Source organism: Pongo pygmaeus, chromosome 7, assembly GCF_028885625.2.
Source record: "Pongo pygmaeus isolate AG05252 chromosome 7, NHGRI_mPonPyg2-v2.0_pri, whole genome shotgun sequence".
NCBI lineage: Eukaryota > Metazoa > Chordata > Mammalia > Primates > Hominidae > Pongo > Pongo pygmaeus.
In genome coordinates, this window is record NC_072380.2 from 113,380,828 (window position 1) to 113,400,492 (window position 19,665).

Genomic DNA, 19,665 nt, shown 5'->3' on the forward strand with positions numbered 1-19,665 from the left:
AGATTATGGTACTAATTCTGCTAACTAAGAGGCAAGACAGGCATTTCAAATACAAAACTATGACCAGCCTCCTCCTCACCTTAATCTTCTTGTGTTTCACTACAGCATTAATTTCAAAATCTCCCTTCCAATGCCAGGAAATCTCCTCTAACATAATGAATTTCCCATCCCACCACTATCCCTTACATTTCTTTAAATTCAAGATCACTTTTTTTCTTAAAAAGCAATAAGAGAATTTATAAACTAAAGGTCCTTAGACCAAACCCCAAAATTATGAACAAGAACTCAATCATCAAGTATTTGTACGTTTACCTCAGCCCTGAAGAATAGCCAACCTGCCACTATACACTCAAACCACCGTGCTATGTGCTGAGATTTGGGCTTGCCAACTAGAACACAAGAAGCCAACTAATGAAAATAAATTCAAAAAAAATTACAAGTTACAGAGCTGGGATCATATTTTCCCCTTTGAAGAAGCAACTTATTCAGTATAAACAGACACAGCTTATTTGAAAAGCACTTTGGCAAAATAATTTAGTTTGTAACCTTTGACAAAGTAATCATAATCTTAAGGCATATACCTTAAAAAAGATTCAATGGGTATTTTGCACCATGGGGTGTGTTTTCAGAAGTCCTAACAGTATAATGCACTATCTAAATATAATTGGTTAAGTAACAGGACAACACCACGTGCCTCCTAATATAATGCACCGAGGAGGACACCATATCACTTCCAGGAGTTCTCACCAAAAACGCGCAACCTAAATTTAATCATGAAGAATCACCAGACAGGCCAGGCACGGTGGCTCACTCCTTGGGAGGCTAAGGCGGCCAAATCACTTGAGGTCAGGAGTTTGAGATCAGCCTGGCCAACATGGTGAAACCCCACCTCTACTAAAAATACAAAAATTAGCCAGGCATGGTGGCGGGTGCCTGTAATTCCAGCTACTGGGGAGGCTGAGGCAGGTGAATCCCTTGAACCTGGGAGGCAGAGGTTGCAAAATGAGCCAGGATAGCTCGCCACTGAAGTCCAGCCTGGTGTACAGAGTGAGACTCCATCTCAAAACAAACAAACAAACAAAAAGGATCACCAGACAAATCGAAACTGAGAGACATTCTACAAAATAACCAGCCAGTACTCTTGAAAAAAGTGCCAAAATCATTAGAGGCAAAGACTAAAACAAGACTGATCCACATTAAAGGAGAGTAAGGAGACATATAAGCAAAATGCAAAGTGTAATTCTGGATGGAATTCTGGAGCAGAAATAGGAAATTACAGTAAAACAATTTGCTAAATTTAATTAAGATTATAGGTTACATAATAGTTTATCATTTATTTTAATCATTTTCCTGATTTTAATAATTATACTGTAGTTATGAACATTTGGACAATCTGGCAAAATATATGAAAAACTTCATATTTTTCCAACTTCTTTCTCAATCTGAAATTATTTCAAAATGAAAAATTAATACATTTTAAAGAAGTCCCTTTTAATTGTCTTTATTTCTGAAAGATACCCTTTTTCATACCCTTTTTATGCTCTTTTTTTTTTTTCAAATTTCCTTATGTGGCTGATATACTTTTGTATTTAAGACAGAACTGGTACAAAAACAATGATACATTTGTAAAGAAAAATATGTGGGATGGAGAGAAAGTTCTCGTCTTAAAAGAGTATTTCACCAACTGGTCCTAATATTAAATTTAATTTGCACAAAGATAATTAGACATTAAGTGTCATTAGCAAATAGCAAATCCCCCCAGAATATCAAAGCAAAACAATCAACCTCTAATGAGACATTTATGAATTGAAATTTGCGAATACAGCTGGGCTAACTTTGACATGACCTCACCAAATATGTAAGTGAGAAAAAGATCAAGCCTCCATAACCCATTCTTCTGTTTTAGATTGTACCGTCATGGCTTTCTTCCAAAACAACAAACGAAGAGAGAGACATTAGGACACAGACATGCCTGCTTTCATACAAAGCATACACACGCCAGAAGTTAAAAGGTTGAGGTAGCAGGTAACTGAGGCACAAAAGCCCTCAAAAGTGATTCTCAATAAGTACGGCACCCTAAATATAGTCTAAAACAAAAATCGGCCGGGTGCAGTGACTCATGCCGGTAATCCCAGCACTTTGGGAGGCTGAGGCGGGCGGATGACCTGAGGTCGAGAGTTCAAGACCAGCCTGACCAACATTGAGAAACCCCGTCTCTACTAAAAATACAGAATTAGCTGGGTGTGGTGGCGCATGCTTGTAATCCCAGCTATCCAGGAAGCTGAGGCGGGAGAATTACTTGAACCCGGGAGGCAGAGGTTGCGGTGAGCCAAGATCGTGCCATTGTACTCCAGCCTGGGCAACAAGAGTTAAACTCCATCTCAAACAACAAAAAAACCCCACTGTTTTTAATGAAATTAAAGCCATTTATTTTGTTATTCTGACAACTCCTCATCCCCCCCTACAAACCAAGTATCTTGATAGCAGATTAAATGTCATGTTTCAGTCTACAATAAGGTGATACATTAAGGGACTACAAATATTAATGCTTACTGTATGACCTCATGTAAATAGCTGAACCCCTGAGCTGCAGTGTCTTGATCTGTTAAAATAAAAAGGCTAGATCAGATGTCCCTTCAACCCTAAAATTCAATGACTCAATGAAATTTTTGTATATTTAAACATATTTCTACAAATCTATAAATTATATAAAACTCCCAGTTTATATTATTCAATTTAAAAACTCACAAAAATACCCCACAAATGTCATTTTAATAACATCCTCATTAATAGATTTAATTCTAACTCTTCAACATAGTGTAGTTCAAATTCCTAGTCTTGTACAATTCTCTTGTGCAGAGATAATTTTCCTATAATTTTTATTCTGTAGAGCCACTGGGCCTTGTATAATTCCTAGATCTCTTAAAATTTTAAAAAGAAATCATGCAAGAAGCCCGTAATCTGTCACACATTAGGGGCCCATAGATTTGGAAATTAATCTCTTACTCCCCCTTGTGGCCGGAGTGGCTTCCATTCTTTGATTTGCAATTTCCTCACTTGCTTTCAACCAACCAATTAGAAAAGTGCTCCACCAGAAATGCTAATGATTAGGAGGTGTCCAGAACTAATGTATTAAGTCTTTTAAACATTTTGACTTTAAATTATTACCTTTCTATGCAATGTGGCCTAACAGAATAAGATTTTAAGCTGTGAACATATTATAAATAAGGTCATCTATAAGCAGGCTTGTGCCTAATCACTTAACGCATTTTCCATTAATAGATGGCAAATCTGCACTTTTAATCAACAAGAAATCCGGCAAAGCCAAAGTATGTTATCCCTGATGTTCAAGAACTGTTAAAGCCAGCCTAAAACTTTATTATTAAATATAATTCCTGTTAAAAGAGTAGCTGCTCCCTGATATTTACCCCAAAACAAAAGATACCTACACTAAACAATGCTGATAGAAAGCCCGGTCTGTTCTGTCCTAAAACTTTTTTTTTTTTTTTAAATCAACTGGGTGAAAGGGCTAGCAGGAAGCGAGAATAAAAACTGCCAAATTAAATCAGGTTCAGAGAATTGTCTCCCTCCAAATCATGAATGCTAGCAAAATAATCCTAGAAGGAATCAGTGTTTTAAGAACATCTAAGGCTGGGCGCAGTGGCTCACACCTGTAATCAATCCCACTTTGAAAGGCCGAGGCGGATGGATCATCTGAGGTTAGGAGTTCAAGACCAGCCTTACCAACATGGAGAAACCCCGTCTCTACTAAAAATACAAAAATTAGCTGGGCGTTGTGGTGCATGCCTGTAATCCCAGCTACTCGGGAGGCTGAGGCAGGAGAACTGCTTGAACCCAGGAGATGGAGGATGTGGTGAGCCAAGATCACGCCATTGCACTCCAGCCTGGGCAACAAGAGTGAAATTCCATCTCAAAAAAAATAAAAATAAAAAAAGGAACATCTGAAAACAAATTTTGAAATGTTGTTCCTAAAGATTAAAAGTGAAATACTAGGCCGGGTGCAGTGGCTCATGCCTGTAAGCTCAGCACTTTGGGAGGCCAAGGCAGGCGGATCACGAGATTAGGAGATCGAGACCAACCTGGGTAACATGGTGAAACCCCGTCTCTACTAAAAAATACAAAAAAATTAGCTGGGCGTGGTGGCGGCCACCTGTAGTCCCAGCTACTAGGGAGGCTGAGACAGGAGAATGGCGTGAACCTGGGAGGCGGAGCTTGCAGTGAGCCGAGATCGCGACACTGCACTCCAGCCTGGGGGACAGAGCGAGACTCTGTCCCAAAAAAAAAAAAAAAAAAAAAAGGGAAATACTAACAAGTATCAAAAAGAACTCATATCAAAAAGAACTTAATGAGTAGTTAAGTATAAACTTAAAAATTATTGACACTCTCACTGAAGACTTTCCTCTTCTCCCCTCCCCCCCCAGGATCTAGGCCTGTGCTTAAGTTTCTCACAAACCAAGGCCCAATTTACCAGTATTTCCCTCACAATGCTTTTTGTTGGTGGTGGTGGTGGTAGTTAAAACGCCTCATTTTTCATAGGGCTTTTTAGCTTGTACGTGGCACACTATGTATTATGGATAAACTACATAGGGGGACTGTATTTTATCAGCCCCTTTTTAAAAAAGACTAAAGACCAGCTTTTCTATGTTCAATGAATTTGCAGTACTTTTCCCTCTTTGACTTATATTATTTGTGCACATCTATTTCCCTCTCCAGACTGAATAGCAGGGGCTTTTACATTTATTTTTGTAATAGCACAGGGCTTATAAAATAGCAAGTTGTCAAATATTAAATAAAAAATTTCAGCTTTCTAAAGTTATCTTAAATTTAATCCAAAATTTATAAATCAAACCACAATAAAGCGATATCACAGAGGTATAAAAGGTAAAGCAGTGTATTTGCTATTTAACACCACCACAGGGGTGTGTTAATTCAACAATTTCCCCAAAACATCCTAGAGGTAGATAGTATTATTCCTATTTTGAAGATGTGGAAACAGAGTCACAGAGAAATGCGGTAAAACTTGCCCCAAACCACACAATGAATCAAAAATTCAAAAAGTCTGCATGGCTCATGCTAAGTTTTATCACCTCTCTTAAAGTAAGGTAGTATACACTTTAGTATCCTTTATTTTTAGAAATGTTACACAGGGATATGCTTAAAGTTTTATCTCTGCTCCAATTAAAGAAAAAGAGCCTGATGCTAGTCCTCCATTAGATGGCAACAATCAAAAGGCAACTGGGAAGGAAAAGTCGTTACTCTTACAAAAAGCAGACTGCTTGAGTTGTCTTATTTCCAAACATCTTCCAAACACAATGCTAAAGGACTCATCAAATTGTTGAATTGAGAACTTGCCTGTTCTAGGCAAGAACTACAGCTTGCCTATATAATACTACCTTCAACTGTCAATTCCACAGAATCACATTTTAAGTAGGTATTTTGCATAATATTTTCATCAAGCGTCTCTTGGTTGAATGTGGTCCAAGTATGTTATTCTAAACTGGATAATGTTTATTACGTTTAAGGAGCAAAAAAATTATAAGCTGAGTGTTCATAAGTCTTGGATCAACAAATAGGTCTTTCTCAGAAAAGCATTTGTAATTAATCACTTAGATGAGAAACATTCCACATACCAGTGGGTTCCTTGGTATAACGCTAATTTTTAAAAACTCTAGATCCCAAAAATTGTTCGCAAGTTAGAAATTAACTGCCACTAAAAAACATTTCTAGGCCGGGTATGGTGGCTCACGCCTGTAATCCCAGCACTTTGGGAGGCCGAGGTAGGTGAATCACCTGAGGTCAGGAGCTCAAGACCAGCCCGGCCAACATGGCGAAACCCCATCTCTACTAAAAATACAAAAATTAGCCAGGCATGGTGGTGGGCGCCTGTAGTCCCAGCTACCTGGGTGGCTGAGGAGGGAGAATCGCTTGAACCCGGAAGGTGGAGGCTGCAGTGAGGTGAGATCATGCCACTTACTCCAGCCTGGGTGACAAGGTGAGACTGCTGTCTCAGAAAAAAACAAACAAAAAACGACAAAAAACAAAAAACATCTCTAACTTCCCAACTCATTTAACGATTCAAATAAAATACTAATCCAATAAAAATTGGGCAGTCCCTGCAAATTTAATGCAATAATCTTTCTTAGATTTTAAAATTCAACACATGCATACAGGCCAACCCATTAAGGAAATCTTATGTTGGTCCGCTTAACTTTATAGATTAATACTTGGCTGAAACTATCCATATATTCTTTTACCTGCTGTTACCACTGTAAGCACATTTTTATTTGGGGGAGAAAGGAAGGCTCACAACAAATCCTGTCAAAAGAAATCTACAAGAGCTTACATGCTGAAACTTTTTAATAACCTATCCAATGTAAACAAAAGGGCAGGTGTCATACAAAATGATCTTACTGATATCAAGTCAGCTATATTCATCCACATGGCTTTGGTGCCTGAATGGCAATAGAAAAAAAACTAGTGAAATCTGCCAATATGTAAAACTCTATCCTACACTACACTACCACTTCTATCACATTACGCCTTACCAGAAAACAAAACTAAATCAATGACAACTGCTATTGCACAGTAACCTTCACAAATACAAGCTTTTCATAATTAGAGGGAATTACTGACTAGAGAACAAGTGAATGATCGGTTACATAGAAATACACATAATAAAAAAGAGAGAACTGCTGATATGGTGGCCAAGCACACCGTTCTTCCTACACCAAAATTTAAATTTGTGCCATCTAAATATCAAAGCATATATTCCTTCAGTGTACTTTACAAATACACAAATGTTTTCAAGGAGAAAAGAACAGAGCCAATCTTCTGATGCTGAAAGACAGATAATCAAGATTAAAATAAGTCCTAAATCGAGTAATGAAGCATAAACCCTCAGGCCATAAAGATGGTAATTAGCAATGGTTTGTATCAGGGATAGTGAGACGACCAAACTAAAGCCAAAAGCCTCCTGCAGGGAATTCTGGCAAGGATCAAGCAAATAGATGGAATGAAATCAGCGTTTTAGAAAGATTAGAATAAGAAATACATGCAACATAGAACTGAAAAAGGAAAAATAAGAGTAACAAGTCCAAGTGAATGACCACAAGCAGCAGTAAAAAGATGTTTATAATTTAGCTTTTGTCCATTAAAAGCACATCAAGTTTATCCTTACAGTATCATTTTCCTATTTGGCAATGTGCACTTTTCCGAGTATAATCCTGGGAACTATACAATTCAGCGTGAATGTAAAAGATAGGGAACCAATGATATAGGAAACATCAACAGCTTGTAATCTGAAAATCAAGTCAAAGTTGAGTCCAACATGTCGCGTGATTAAGTCTAGAAAACATGCTAAAATTGGGTAGTTATAAAGGACAGGCAGTTTCAAAAGGAAGAGGAACGCTGGCTTTGAGTATATTGAAACTGACAGCAGTTCTAAGTCCCCTAAAACCTTGAGCAGTGTTTATTCTCTACGTAGAACTGTCAAAAGTAAAGCAAAAGCTATGGGAACTAGGATGAAATCACAATAGGGAACCAGGAATTCTACAAAAAATTCTAAGGAACTTATTAGAATTTCAATAAACTATATGCTAACTTTTAAAACTTACTTGATATCAGAACACCCATCATTTTGACTTAAAAATTCTCTCACACACACACACTTCAATATAAATATGCCAAGAGTAACTTATTTTGGAATCAAAAATTTGACAAATTAATCCAAAAGTCCAATGACATTTAATTCAGTATTATAAAGGCAGAGCTAGTTTCCCTTCCCATCAAACAGCAAAGGCCTCTACACCTTTCCATTCCCTTTCCTTTATTTTCATCATTTCCACTTCATATACCTCAGACTTTTTATATTTGTACAAAATATGTCATTGGGTGTGGCACTTTACATTAAAAAAACCTGAACTTTATTACCAAAGACACTGTACAGGCCAGGTGCAGTGGCTCACGCCTGTAATCCCGGCACTTTGGGAGGCCGAGGCAGGTGGATCACCAGGTCAGGAGACCGAGACCATCTTGGCTAACACGGTGAAACCCCATCTCTACTAAAAATACAATAAAATTAGCTGGGTGTGGTGGCGGGCACCTGTAGACCCAGCTACTCGGGAGGCTGAGGCAGGAGAATGGCGTGAGCCCGGGAGGCAGAGCTTGCAGTGAGCCGAGATTGTTCCATTGCACTCCAGCCTAGGCGACAGAGCGAGACTCCGTCTCAAAAAAAAAAAAAAAGAAAAGAAAAAAGACACTGTCCATTTTTTTCCTTCCTGAGACCACAGAACAGGAATTATTTATACTTTAAAACATACGAAAACCATGAAGACATATATATATTAATAAAATAAAATAGTAACAATAGATAGAACCCTACAGAGTTCTTTGGAGAAGCCCTTATTCCAATGAGCTGTCTAGTGATTTTCATCTTAAAAACTAACTCTACATAGCAGTTTTTAAAGCCCAAGGCACGTAATAATATATTCAGACTAAAAGGGACCCAAAGCTGCTAGCTTTCTTACCTTATTTCTGTTTAATGGTAGTTCTGTGGGCTGGAGATAAAAATCAGTGACCCATAACCACAACTTAAAATTGCCCTGAGCAAATAAAAACGTAGAGCAGCAATAAAATAGAACAGTCAAATTAACAGAATCACTATTAAGATTACTCAACTGCAGTTGCCAACTGTTACAAATGTTAGACACACAATTTTACACTGCTTCCTCTTGGAGACCTCCTATAAAGTCATTCTCTGCCTACAGCAGTGGATTTTAAATTTTAAAAAGAAATCTTTGAAAATCTGATGGTTGGCATGGACCTTCTGCCCCAGAAAAACACACGATTTTAAAGGCTTCTTCAATCTTCTAAATTCCATTCATGGACTGTAAGTTAAGAGACCCCTGCACTATTATAGGCAGGCTCACACTTTTAAATAGAACTGAAAAGCTAAGATAAACAGGACACAGAAGGTAGTCAAGGTGCTTTACCTGACTCTCATTCGCCACAACCCTGTGGGATGAGTATTATTCCTATTTAATTGAGCTTAGTTTTCTCAGAGGGACTGAGTGATTTCCTCAGGCCATGCATCTATTAAATGGTAAAACTAGTTTGACTCAGTATCTTGAGCTCCATTATTCACCTCGACATACTTCGAGTTTGAAATAGGCTTCCTAGACTGTATTTCCTTGGTATTCATTTCATCATGTGCAAGATAAAAACTACCCAATTTTTGGCTGCCATCTTTCAGGTTTAAAGAGGTACTAGTGTTGAGTCCCTCCCTCCCCAACTACGAAGAGAGCTTTTGTCTAAGCATCTGGCAGGAAAGGCAGATTGCATTAGTTCACATATTGCAGTTTCCAATTAACACATGGAAGAGAAGAACCCCAAGTTCTTTTACATAATGAAAAGTCCACATTGTGAAGAGCATGCCAGTGACCACTTCCCACCGTAATGCTCTATTTACTCTTGTAATATGCAACATGGTCCAAGCTCTTTGCTTATTAAATGGTTAAACAATTGATAAATACATGTAACCAGAATGGGTTACTAAAGAGCTCTTCAGAAAAACTCAGAACTTTGGAGATTAGCTGCTTTTTGTAGGAAGAAAGTTTATTTTCATAGCTATTATAAAATAGGTGCTCAATATAAAAAATCTGGTTATCACTAATGCCACAAGCCAATACCATTAATTCTGCAAAGGGATACCTGCTTATTTTTCTCAAATTAAAAAAATATATATTAAAGCCCAGAAAAGGCTGGAGTAATAAAAAATTATAATTGACTTTTTATCATGTAAGATCTTAAAAATATAATTTAAAATATTTTTACTAATCATTAAGTAATAATGATTCAAAAACTTTCTCTAGTAGAAATATCAGTTCTGCTACATTTTATTCTTCCATTTCACAGAAAGGGGAGAAGGAATTTTATGCATTATGTTTCCAGAGTCGATGTGACCTATGTGAAAAAGATGGTAGGAAAAAGAAGCCTATTATCTGTAAATATCAAATTTTCCCAAGCAGAAAAAGAAAAAGCTAGGGAAATTTTGCAGTGCTGCTGACCTAATTCTATCCTCTTTCTCAAAAGAAGCCTTTCTGCTTGTTTAACAAATATTTGAGCATCTACTACACATTGAGTATGCAAAGATCACTAAGTCTTACTCTTGAAAAAACCAAGGCTGGAAGCAAAAGCTTGTTTAGAATTCTCTTCGAAGCCATTTGTATAGTAATTAAACTCTCATTTATCCAAACTTTCAAAGTGTAAATACCATTAAGACTTTTTGAGACGCCAGTGCTATTCTGGAGGGTAATGACGTGGGTAGGGACCAGAATGAACCTCCTTAATAATCATAACAAGAAGAAGCTATTTATATTAAGAGATTATCTTGTTATCCTCATCTACTGGTTCTATGCAAAAAAATTTTCTTGATAAGGAAACTAAAGGGAAGCATAGTCAAAACTGCTACAAGTTGGGCTGGACGTGGTGGCTCACTCCTGTAATCCCAGCACTTTGGGAGGCCAAGGCGACTGGATCACCTGAGGTCAAGAGTTAGACCTGACCTGGTCACCAGCCTGGCCGACAAGGTGAAACCCCATCTTTACTAAAAGTACAAAAATTAGCTGGGCGTGGTGGTGCACGCCCAGTAATCCCAGCTACTAGGGAGGTCAAGGAAGAAGAATTGCTTGAACTCGGGAGGCGGAAGTTGCAGTGAGCTGAGATGGTGCCATTGCACTCCAGTCTGGGTGACAAGAGCAAAACTCAGTCTCAAAACAAACAAACAAACACACACAAAAAACAAACCTGCTACAAGTCTTTTCCTTGGAAAAGACTCACAATGACAGGAATTTTATACTTTGTATATGGAAAACATGCACATACCTACCCGGTATTGCAAATAAGCGTGTTAGTAAAAGGTAAATGTTACATTCCTTTTTATTCCTAAAATTGACTTTTGTCTTAAAGGAAATGTTAATGTGTAACACACCCTTTGAAGCCAAAATAAAACCTTTTCGATCAGGTGTAATAATTGGGGAAAACATTCCAGACTGAACAAAACTGAATTACACATACACAGATATTAATTAGTAAGGTGAGCAAAAAAAAAAAAAAAAAAAAAAAACTCAATACATTTTTTATTATAGAAAAAAAAAAATCACAGTTTCAAAATTTAAATATTCAGCCAGGCGCGGTGGCTCAAGCCTGTAATCCCAGCACTTTGGGAGGCCGAGGCGGGCAGATCACGAGGTCAGGAGATCAAGACCATCCTGGCTAACACGGTGAAACCCCGTCTCTACTAAAAATACAAAAAAATTAGCCGGGCGCGGTGGCAGGCGCCTGTAGTCCCAGCTATTCGGGAGACTGAGGCAGGAGAATGGCGTGAACCCGGAAGGCAGAGCTTGCAGTGAGCAGAGATCGCGCCACTGTACTCCAGCTTGGGCAACAGAGTGAGACTCCGTCTCAAAAAAAAAAAAAAAACCAAAAAATTTAAATATTCTTATTACCTTAGCAAAATCACAAAATAGGCATTTGTCACTTGGCCTTAATAAAAGCAAGATATTCCTTTTTTCAACTTAGATACAAATAATAGCTATCATTCTAAAGGTTTCAATAAGCAAAGAACAAAAAAATGCCCCAAGACAGATGCCTCATTGAGTTTGTGATTGTGAACCCAAATAAGCATGTTTAAAAAATCACTATTCTTTAAAAAGACAGTGTCAAGTAAATACCATTTGAGAAAATTACAGTTTAGGAACTGATGCTATTCCATTAGTAAATACAAATGTAAAGAAATGACAGTATCATCACAACTTTAACAAAAACCCCAAACCCACAACCACATCAGACATTATCCTATTGCTCATGATAGTACTTCTTCCATAAACAACGTTCATATAGTAAGTAACACACCTGGATTTCCATACTGAGTCCCAGATTCAGTAATCTGTCCAGAAAAATCCAGATACTGCCCCTCTTTGTATATCAGAGCCCTGCCATACTGGTTAAGTGTAACCATTTAGTAAAACCACTTTAAATATTATTTCAAAAACTGCCAGCTTGGTTGGATTTTCTACTAGTTTATCCTCAAATTTAAACTATTCTTGATCAAAAAGCCCTACTTTATATGACAGATTAAAATTAACCAAAATGTAGTTTAATTCTTTTAAACTCAGTGCTTCAACACAGTAAGTACTGAATACTTAAAATACTCGATTCAAACTGGAAAATCAAGCTTGAGTTGTTCATAACCTTTCATCATGGTTGTGAGTGTTCAAAATTTACCTTCAAGAATTCAATGCAGGAAGAGGTTTCATAGTTGTGATGCCAGAGTTTTCTGCATGGCTGACTCATTACATTAACATTATAGTGGCTAATCCTGAGAAGAGTACTATTTCTACAATGAGTATCCTATTACATCTCTCTTACATAAAGTATGTAAAATTCCTTTATCCATAGATGTACACTTAAGATAACCAGCTATAGAGCTACTACAAATATTCTAACCGTAACTAAAACAGTAATACTATTAGTTTATCTTTTCAATTAATATAAAATACAATACTAAAGTCTGTTATTTTTAACAAAACTGAACTATTTCATAATCATTGTTGCAATTATTTTACATATACGTATCTATAATTGTCTTAACATCTTTTTAGTCATGACACCGTGAAGACTTTTAAATTTGGAACACACAATGTTTAGAAGGAAAAGAAAAACCAAAGAAAAAGTTAAGAGTAATGTAACTGATACTCATAGGGACCCTACAGTATGATGAAACCAGACTGAATTGATTCTCACCAGTACATCATTGCAGATATCTCTTAGCTCCGTCTCAATTTTCTCTCTGTATTCTCGAGCCATCTGCTGTTTTTTCTCAGCACCTTCCGTCTTTTGTTCAATACTTGAGACGACCCTCCAAGATGACCTACGGGCTCCTACAACATTTTTATAAGCAACTGAGAGAAGATTCCTCTCCTCATTGGATAATTCAGCTCCTTGCTCAGTTACAGACTTCATGCAGGCTGCCATGTCATCATATCGCTCAGCCTGCTCGGCCAGTTTGGCCTTCTGAACCAGCTCATTTTTATCCATGACTGGATGTTCTGCAGGGGGAAAAAAGGAGTATTTAAAATTTTTCCCATCAAAATAAACAGACTCAAAATTATACCTGTGGTAAATGAGTTTTTTAAACCTGAAACCTAACTGCCTGTGAAAGACTGTTCACATGAGGAATTAAAATGCAGCCTCACAAAAGGATAGTCAGAAAATGAAAAAAAATTTAGCATACTCAGCATCACAGGTAAACTTACAGCCATTAACAGATCAGTGTAGCAAAACTAAAATTTGTTCAGAAGATCCAAATTTCACATAAGGTCAAAATTACTTCCAAAAGCTGCCTCAAAAACTACCCCTAATCTTACCTGACCAAAATCTCAACTCATTTCCAATACCACTAAGTGATCCAAAATTAAGCAGCTTTTTTTCCTTTAGTAAAAGCATTGTTTACAGAGAACATCTGGATTTCTATCATATTTCCAGAATCATAATTCATATCAGTTTAATGTAACTCACGTCTTTTTACTTTCATAATACTCTTGTCAAGAGTGATTACATTTTAGCTTTAGTGTTACCCCTACCCCAAACCTACTAGATCTCTGCAACATTTGCCAGCCAATAACAGCATAACAATTTGGGGGGGGGATGACTAACTGTTTGTTTTCAGATATTTTGAGTATAAATCCACCATAAAGGATGAATATCTGACCCTAATGCCTCAACTCTTTATCTTGTTATATGTCCACATGCTTTAAAAATATCCACAAGTCATGACACTTCAACTCTTATTGTGAGTACTGGAATATATCACATTGGAAGTACTTAATTTACAAGTGTTTCCAATGTCATCGCTCCAGTTGAAATGCAGAAGGGCTGCATTTTGCTTCTAGCCGTCATAATGTAATTGGATGTTATCACTCAAGCTGTCCTTTACCATGACTACCCATCTAATTCTCTCTCGCATTTTAGTTTCCTGGACCTTTTCAATTTACCTCAGCTACGTTTTTCTGGAAAGATACCCTTTTGCAAGTTGCCAAACAGCACAAAGATACTAATCCACACAGTGACACCACAGAATAAATGACTTTAGAGGAAAATACACACCCTGAATAAAGTGCACTTTTAAATTAGAAGGTGAACAGAAGAGTCCACCTTGGGAGCTGACTCCCGAATATTAATCATCTTTTACTTTCCCAGGGAAATCCCACAATATTTTTTTAACTAAATGAGGGAACAGGTCCCCACATTTTAAAAAAATAATTAGCCACTTTGGATGCAAGGTACTGGTTCAATACGTAAACTATTTAACCTTTATGACGGCATTATTTTCCTCAGGTCTCTAAATTACTAATTTTTCCCTTAGGATCTCAGAAACGCTCTCTGGTTAATTCTGCTTCTAACGAAAAATGATTTAAGCCAGTACAAAGGATTCTCTCCCCAATCACTTCGGTACAAGAGGAAGTGGATAAGGTTTCTCACACAGTAACGAGTGCTCCATGGCCTCGCCTCTACACTGCGGGCAGGACTCACCGCACCCATTTAACCCTTACCTGACTTGAAACGTCGGGTACGGTGAAACGAAAACGGGCAGACCCGGACTTTAAAGTGCAAATCCTCGGGTCCGCGTATCCGCAACCACCCCCCTCCAGGCTCCGCCCAAGTCGGAGCCTCGGCTCAAGTCCCCGACTCTCCTCCTTTGTCATGGCGGATCTGTGTCAGGGAGCCCAACCTACTGCAGAGTGTTAATTCCTCCCCCCGACCGAAGCCAGAGGGAGGAGCAGCCCGCGCTCCCGCCCAAGCCGGGGGGGTGGGCGGCGGGGAGAGAAGCCGCCCGACCCCGGGGCAGAGACACCACAGCAGCCCGCAGAAGCGGAACCACTACTAGCCCCGCCGCGGACACACCCCGCTCTCCCACCCAGCGCCTTCCCCGCCACCGATCAGCGCCGGTGCCCGTGTACAGCGTCTCTGAGGGACCGACAGCTGCAGGTGGGGGAGGGGACGAGAGCCACACCCAGCCAAGCGGGCCACCAGCGGCTATGCTCAGGCTCACCCGCCCCCAAAGCAGGATATGCGTCCCCAAACCGAGCGCAGGGATCCTCCAGTTCTAGTCCATCACGCACGGGAGCCGACTGCGGGCTCCCCACCCCGCTCTCTACCCCAACCTGGACTTGCAGCCCCCGTCCACACCTCCCCCGCCCGTTCACAAGGAGCAAAAAAAGTCAGACCCATCCCCCACCCCCACCAGAAAAATTCAAGTCCTTCCTCCCACCGCGGAGCCCAGGAAATTCAGCTGTAGGTCCCAGGCGAGCCCCACCCCAAAACCTCACCCCGCAGTGGACTCCCCTCGCGCCGGCGCGTGGCCTCGCCCCGGTCTACCTGGCGGGCACCGCCGCGCCAGGCCTGGGCTCCGGCCCGCTCTCGGCCAGGCCTTTCCCTCGCGCCTGGGTCCCCGAGGCCCCCGGCCCCTCCCCGCCGCGCCACCGCCTCCCGGGGTGGGGGAGGGCCGGGTCCCGCCGCCGCAGCGCCCAGCGCGGAGGCTACGCGAGGGGGAGGGGAAGGAGGAGGCGGCCGAGGGAGAGGGGAGGGGGCGGCCTCACCTGCGCCACTGCGATGCCCGCGGCCGCCGCCGACTCATTATCTCGGGCGGAAGCGAGAAGGGCGGCGAGGGAGGGGGTGGAAGCCCGCAGAGACAAGGGTGGGGATGGATCGCGGCCGGCAGCGCCCCGGCCATGCCTCGTCCACCTTCGGGAGCCGGCGACAGGGGGATCCCCAGGGATCTCGCGTGTGGGCGCCCTCCCCACCCCCGGGGGCAGGACGGGGGAGCCAGCACCGATCGGCGCCAGGGCGTCGATGCGGAAGCAAGGAGCCAGAGGCGGCCGCTAGCCGCCCGCCCGAGCCCAGCGGAAGAGGAGCCGCCGCCCGTGTCCGCTGAGGAGACTCCGCCTCAGCCCGGCGCCGCCACCGCGGGGCAAGTGGGGATGACGGGACGGAGCGAGGACGGCTCTCACGCGTTCAGAAGGCTGGCCTGGGACAGGAAGCGAGGCGCGGCGGCGGCCGGGTTCCTCACCTGTGTCCGGAGTGGGTGGTGGCGGCGGACGGAGAGGGGCTCAGCAGTCTCTGGGCGGCGGCGGCAGCGGCGGCGAGGCTGAGACTCTGTCCCTGGATCTCGCTGCTCACAGGCTACAGCCGCTCCGCAGACACGGGGTTTCCTCCAATCACCAGCCCCGGCAGCAGGGGCACCACACGCACGATGACGTCAAACGCTGCTATGGCAACCGTTGATTGGTGCCCACAGCGATCCGGGCCCCGCGCAATCGCCGCTCCCCGGCGCTCGTCCTGCCCGCCCGCGCTGGAGGGCGAGCGGAGGCGCGCGCGTCCTCGCCCGCAGCCGCCACTCTTCCCACCCCGCTCGGCTTCCAGCTCGTCTACGCTTGTCCCGAGTGCACCTAGGGCAGGAGGCTGCTTTTTTCCTTTTCCTCCCCAACGCAAATCCTCCACTCCTCGCCTTCCCTTTGGGTCCCCGACGCCCTTTCTCTCCCTCTCCCGTGCAGCCTCCGGCGGCCCACTCTTCCTCTCAGCCTGCGGGAAGGCGCTCTCTCCCTACCCCCACCTTAGCTTTCGCTCAGCCAGTCTGCGCTTGCCCCAGTCACTCTCTCTGGAAGGGGCTCCCGTTCAGCAACATCCGGGACCTTTCACATCCCCCCACCCCTCCCCGAGGCCCGGCCCGCCCCGCCCTCCGTGCTTCGCGGTAGTAACTGTCCGAGGGCCGTCCCCGTGGCTCGGCGGCTCTGGCATTGTGATCAGGATTGCGGGGTGGTGGCCCTGGGGCGGGGGAAGGGCGCGGTCGCACGGCAAGGGAGGGTTCTGTGTGGTGCGCTCCCCTCCGCCCCGCCCGCCGCTCCCCTTCCCCGGCTGGGCCGACCGGGGCGCGCGGCTACTCCCGGCCTCCCTCCCGCCGCCGCGGCTTTACCTGCTGGCTCGGGGGAAGCGGTCCTAGACCTTTTATGGCTCGGAAACGGGAGTGAGGCGTCCAGCCCCTCAGTGTGGCTGAGTGATGGGGAGGCGTTCCAATCGAGAGCGCGGGATCTGCGCTCGGTGACTGCGCGAGGGGACAATGGGTGGGCGCCGAGGTGGGGGCGAGGTGGGCCGGACCGGGCGGAGCCAGTGGGAGGTGAGGCCTGGAAGGAGGCGCGGCCGCTTTAGGGAAGCCAGAGTTCCGAGGGGAAAGGACAACCTTCTCCGGCGGAGGGCTGGAGCTGGTCCTGGCAGCCTTGACCCGGAGACAGGCAGTCAGGCGTGACCGCACGGACCCGTTTCTCGTAGGCTAGGTTTTCCTACCCAAATAAAGCTTTCACGTGAAGACCTCATACTGCAGTGATTTAACACATGACGATCATTACCTTTTTATCTCTTAGAAGCAAGGTTTGAGGGACGTCGTAGTCCCCAGGGTTCCAGCTGGCGGTGGGAGTGGGCCACAGGCCAGGTGATGAGCCGGGACGGGAGCCCGGAAGAAGGGGAAGGAGAAGGGCGGAAATTGCAGGTGTCTGAACCGGTAGGGCCTCCGCCCAGTTGACTTCAGGAAGTTCAGAGAGAAACATTCACTGTGTGAATGATCTCTGCCCCTTCCCTCTTTAAAATGTGTTCAGGCTAAGAAAAGATTAGTGCTTGAATGACCTGCAAAACCACTTGCAACGGTCATGGAGAGTGTACGGTTAGCAATGAGAGAGCTTGGAACTCTTCATTTTACCCTTGTGTAAACTCCCCATTGATTCTTCCAACGTATCTTTATTGAGCTGACCAAAGAGCCTCCGTTTAGCCTCATGTTCTCTACAGAATTTAGTTTCTTAGTAGTAGACACGAAATGATTGAGTCCTCGCTCTTCCAGTACATTGTCTTTCCTACATAATACAGTGGACCACAAGGCTGCTCTACAAATTACTTTTTGCCTGACATGACAGCTGGCATTTAGATAGTACAGACCAGAAAGAGAGTTTCCAGTGACCAGTTATATTTTAGTGGGGTTTTTTGTTGTTGCTTTTCACAAGTTGCCAAATCACAGACTCATGGTAGATTAAATGGATGAACAAATTGGAGTTTTATTTCTGAGATGTTAGGGTCAACTAGCTTTGACTCCCAAGTAAATTCTTTCAGGGCGTGACTCACTAAAAATGACTAATATTTCAAAAGCTATTTTTTTACAGTTTTTTCCAGTTTTGTAGTAGGCACCAGAAATTTGACGGAGGATACTAAGTTAAACGTTTTTTAAAAATGGAAATTGATGTTTCTTTAATGTCTTAAATATATGTAGAGTATATGCCTTTTGTTTTAGAGAAAGTTAAGGGGTTTCTCTGTATAAATGTGGATTTACTTCAGGAAACAGCTAAGTTAGGCTTTTGCCTCATGCTTTAATAGCAAGGCATTTTTTAGTGCAACCATAGGCACTGTTAGGTTTTACATACTCAAGTCAACGTGTCTGCACAATAAAGATATAATGAAGCTGCAAGAAAGGAACGGGATGTTATGAAAGCCCTGAGGAAAAGATCTTTTAAGAAATAAGGAATAACCTATGGCACACAGAGCAGAATAAATAGAACCTATGAATCCTGGGAACGTTGCTGGAGACTTTCACTAATACCCTGACCTGTATTTTCTTCAATGCGCAACTCTTACCTCACTCAAGTTGGTTAACCTCTATGTGCTTTGATAGCCAAGGCAATAAATTACTGGCAACAAAAACACTTAACTCATCAGGTGATGCTGAGGATTAAACGAATATACACATACGTATATTTCTTAGGGTAACCTAGCTATTATTCATTTGTAAATGGATATATCTGATTGATATCTCTAGTGTTCAAAGGATCGTAAAGATAAAATGAAACTATTTTCTTCCTTTTGATTTTTAGGAAACTTAAGTAGCAGAAAGAAACTATATTTTTTAAGTATCTTTTAGAAGTAGAAATGCCTATTTGTGTTTCTTAGTGCTAATGAGACATGAGTGATGAGAGTGAATATTGATTCATTCCTCTATAGGGGACCGCAATGATCTCTTCAGAGCTATACGTCAATATATAATGCTATACATTAAAATGAGAAAAAGGCCAGGCACAGTGGTTCACTGTCGTTATCTCAGCACTTTGGGAGGCAGACAGATGGTTTGAGTCCATGGGTTCAAGACCAACCTAGGCAACATGGCAGGACCCCTTCTCTACAAAAAGTAGCTGGGCATGGTGTCATGTGCCTGCAGTCCCAGCTACTGGGGAGGCTGAGGTGGGAGGATCATTTGAGCCCGGAAGGTAGAGGCTGCAGTTAGCTGTGATTGTGCCACTACACTGCAGCCTGGGCAACAAAGCGAGACCCTGTTTCAAAAATGAAACACTAAAATGGGAAAAGAGTTTAAGTGAATTAGCACAAGTCCATCCCTCCAATTGGGAAAACATCTCCAAGGATGGACTCTATTGATGATGTGGCAGTTATATGACATTTTAAGTGTAATTACAATTCTGTCAGGCTATAATTTCACTTCACTGTGTTTTATTTGGAGAAATCCAACATATTGCAGAAGGTTTTGCAGCACAACAGGGA

The 19,665-nt window shown here is 42.4% G+C and overlaps 1 protein-coding gene across 5 annotated transcripts in view; it reads right to left on the minus strand.

Annotated features, from left to right (window-relative positions):
- YWHAZ (tyrosine 3-monooxygenase/tryptophan 5-monooxygenase activation protein zeta) overlaps nucleotides 1-18,681 on the minus strand; it is a 35,711-nt gene extending 17,030 nt beyond the window's left edge. Inside the window, exons 1-3 of one of the 5 annotated variants that reach the window (XM_063668997.1) lie at nucleotides 17,481-18,681; nucleotides 17,051-17,258; nucleotides 16,261-16,526 (exon numbers count right to left, since the gene is read on the minus strand). In XM_063668997.1, coding sequence (XP_063525067.1) covers nucleotides 16,261-16,526; nucleotides 17,051-17,258; nucleotides 17,481-17,678 — 672 coding nt within the window. In that variant the 5' untranslated portion in view covers nucleotides 17,679-18,681. Of the gene's footprint in view, nucleotides 1-12,822; nucleotides 13,128-15,407; nucleotides 15,542-16,147; nucleotides 16,166-16,260; nucleotides 16,527-17,050; nucleotides 17,259-17,480 lie in introns of those variants that run through there. The other 4 variants (XM_054499678.2, XM_054499676.2, XM_063668998.1 and 1 more) reach the window with 4 other exon arrangements.
- Between the last annotated feature and the right edge of the window lie 984 nt (nucleotides 18,682-19,665).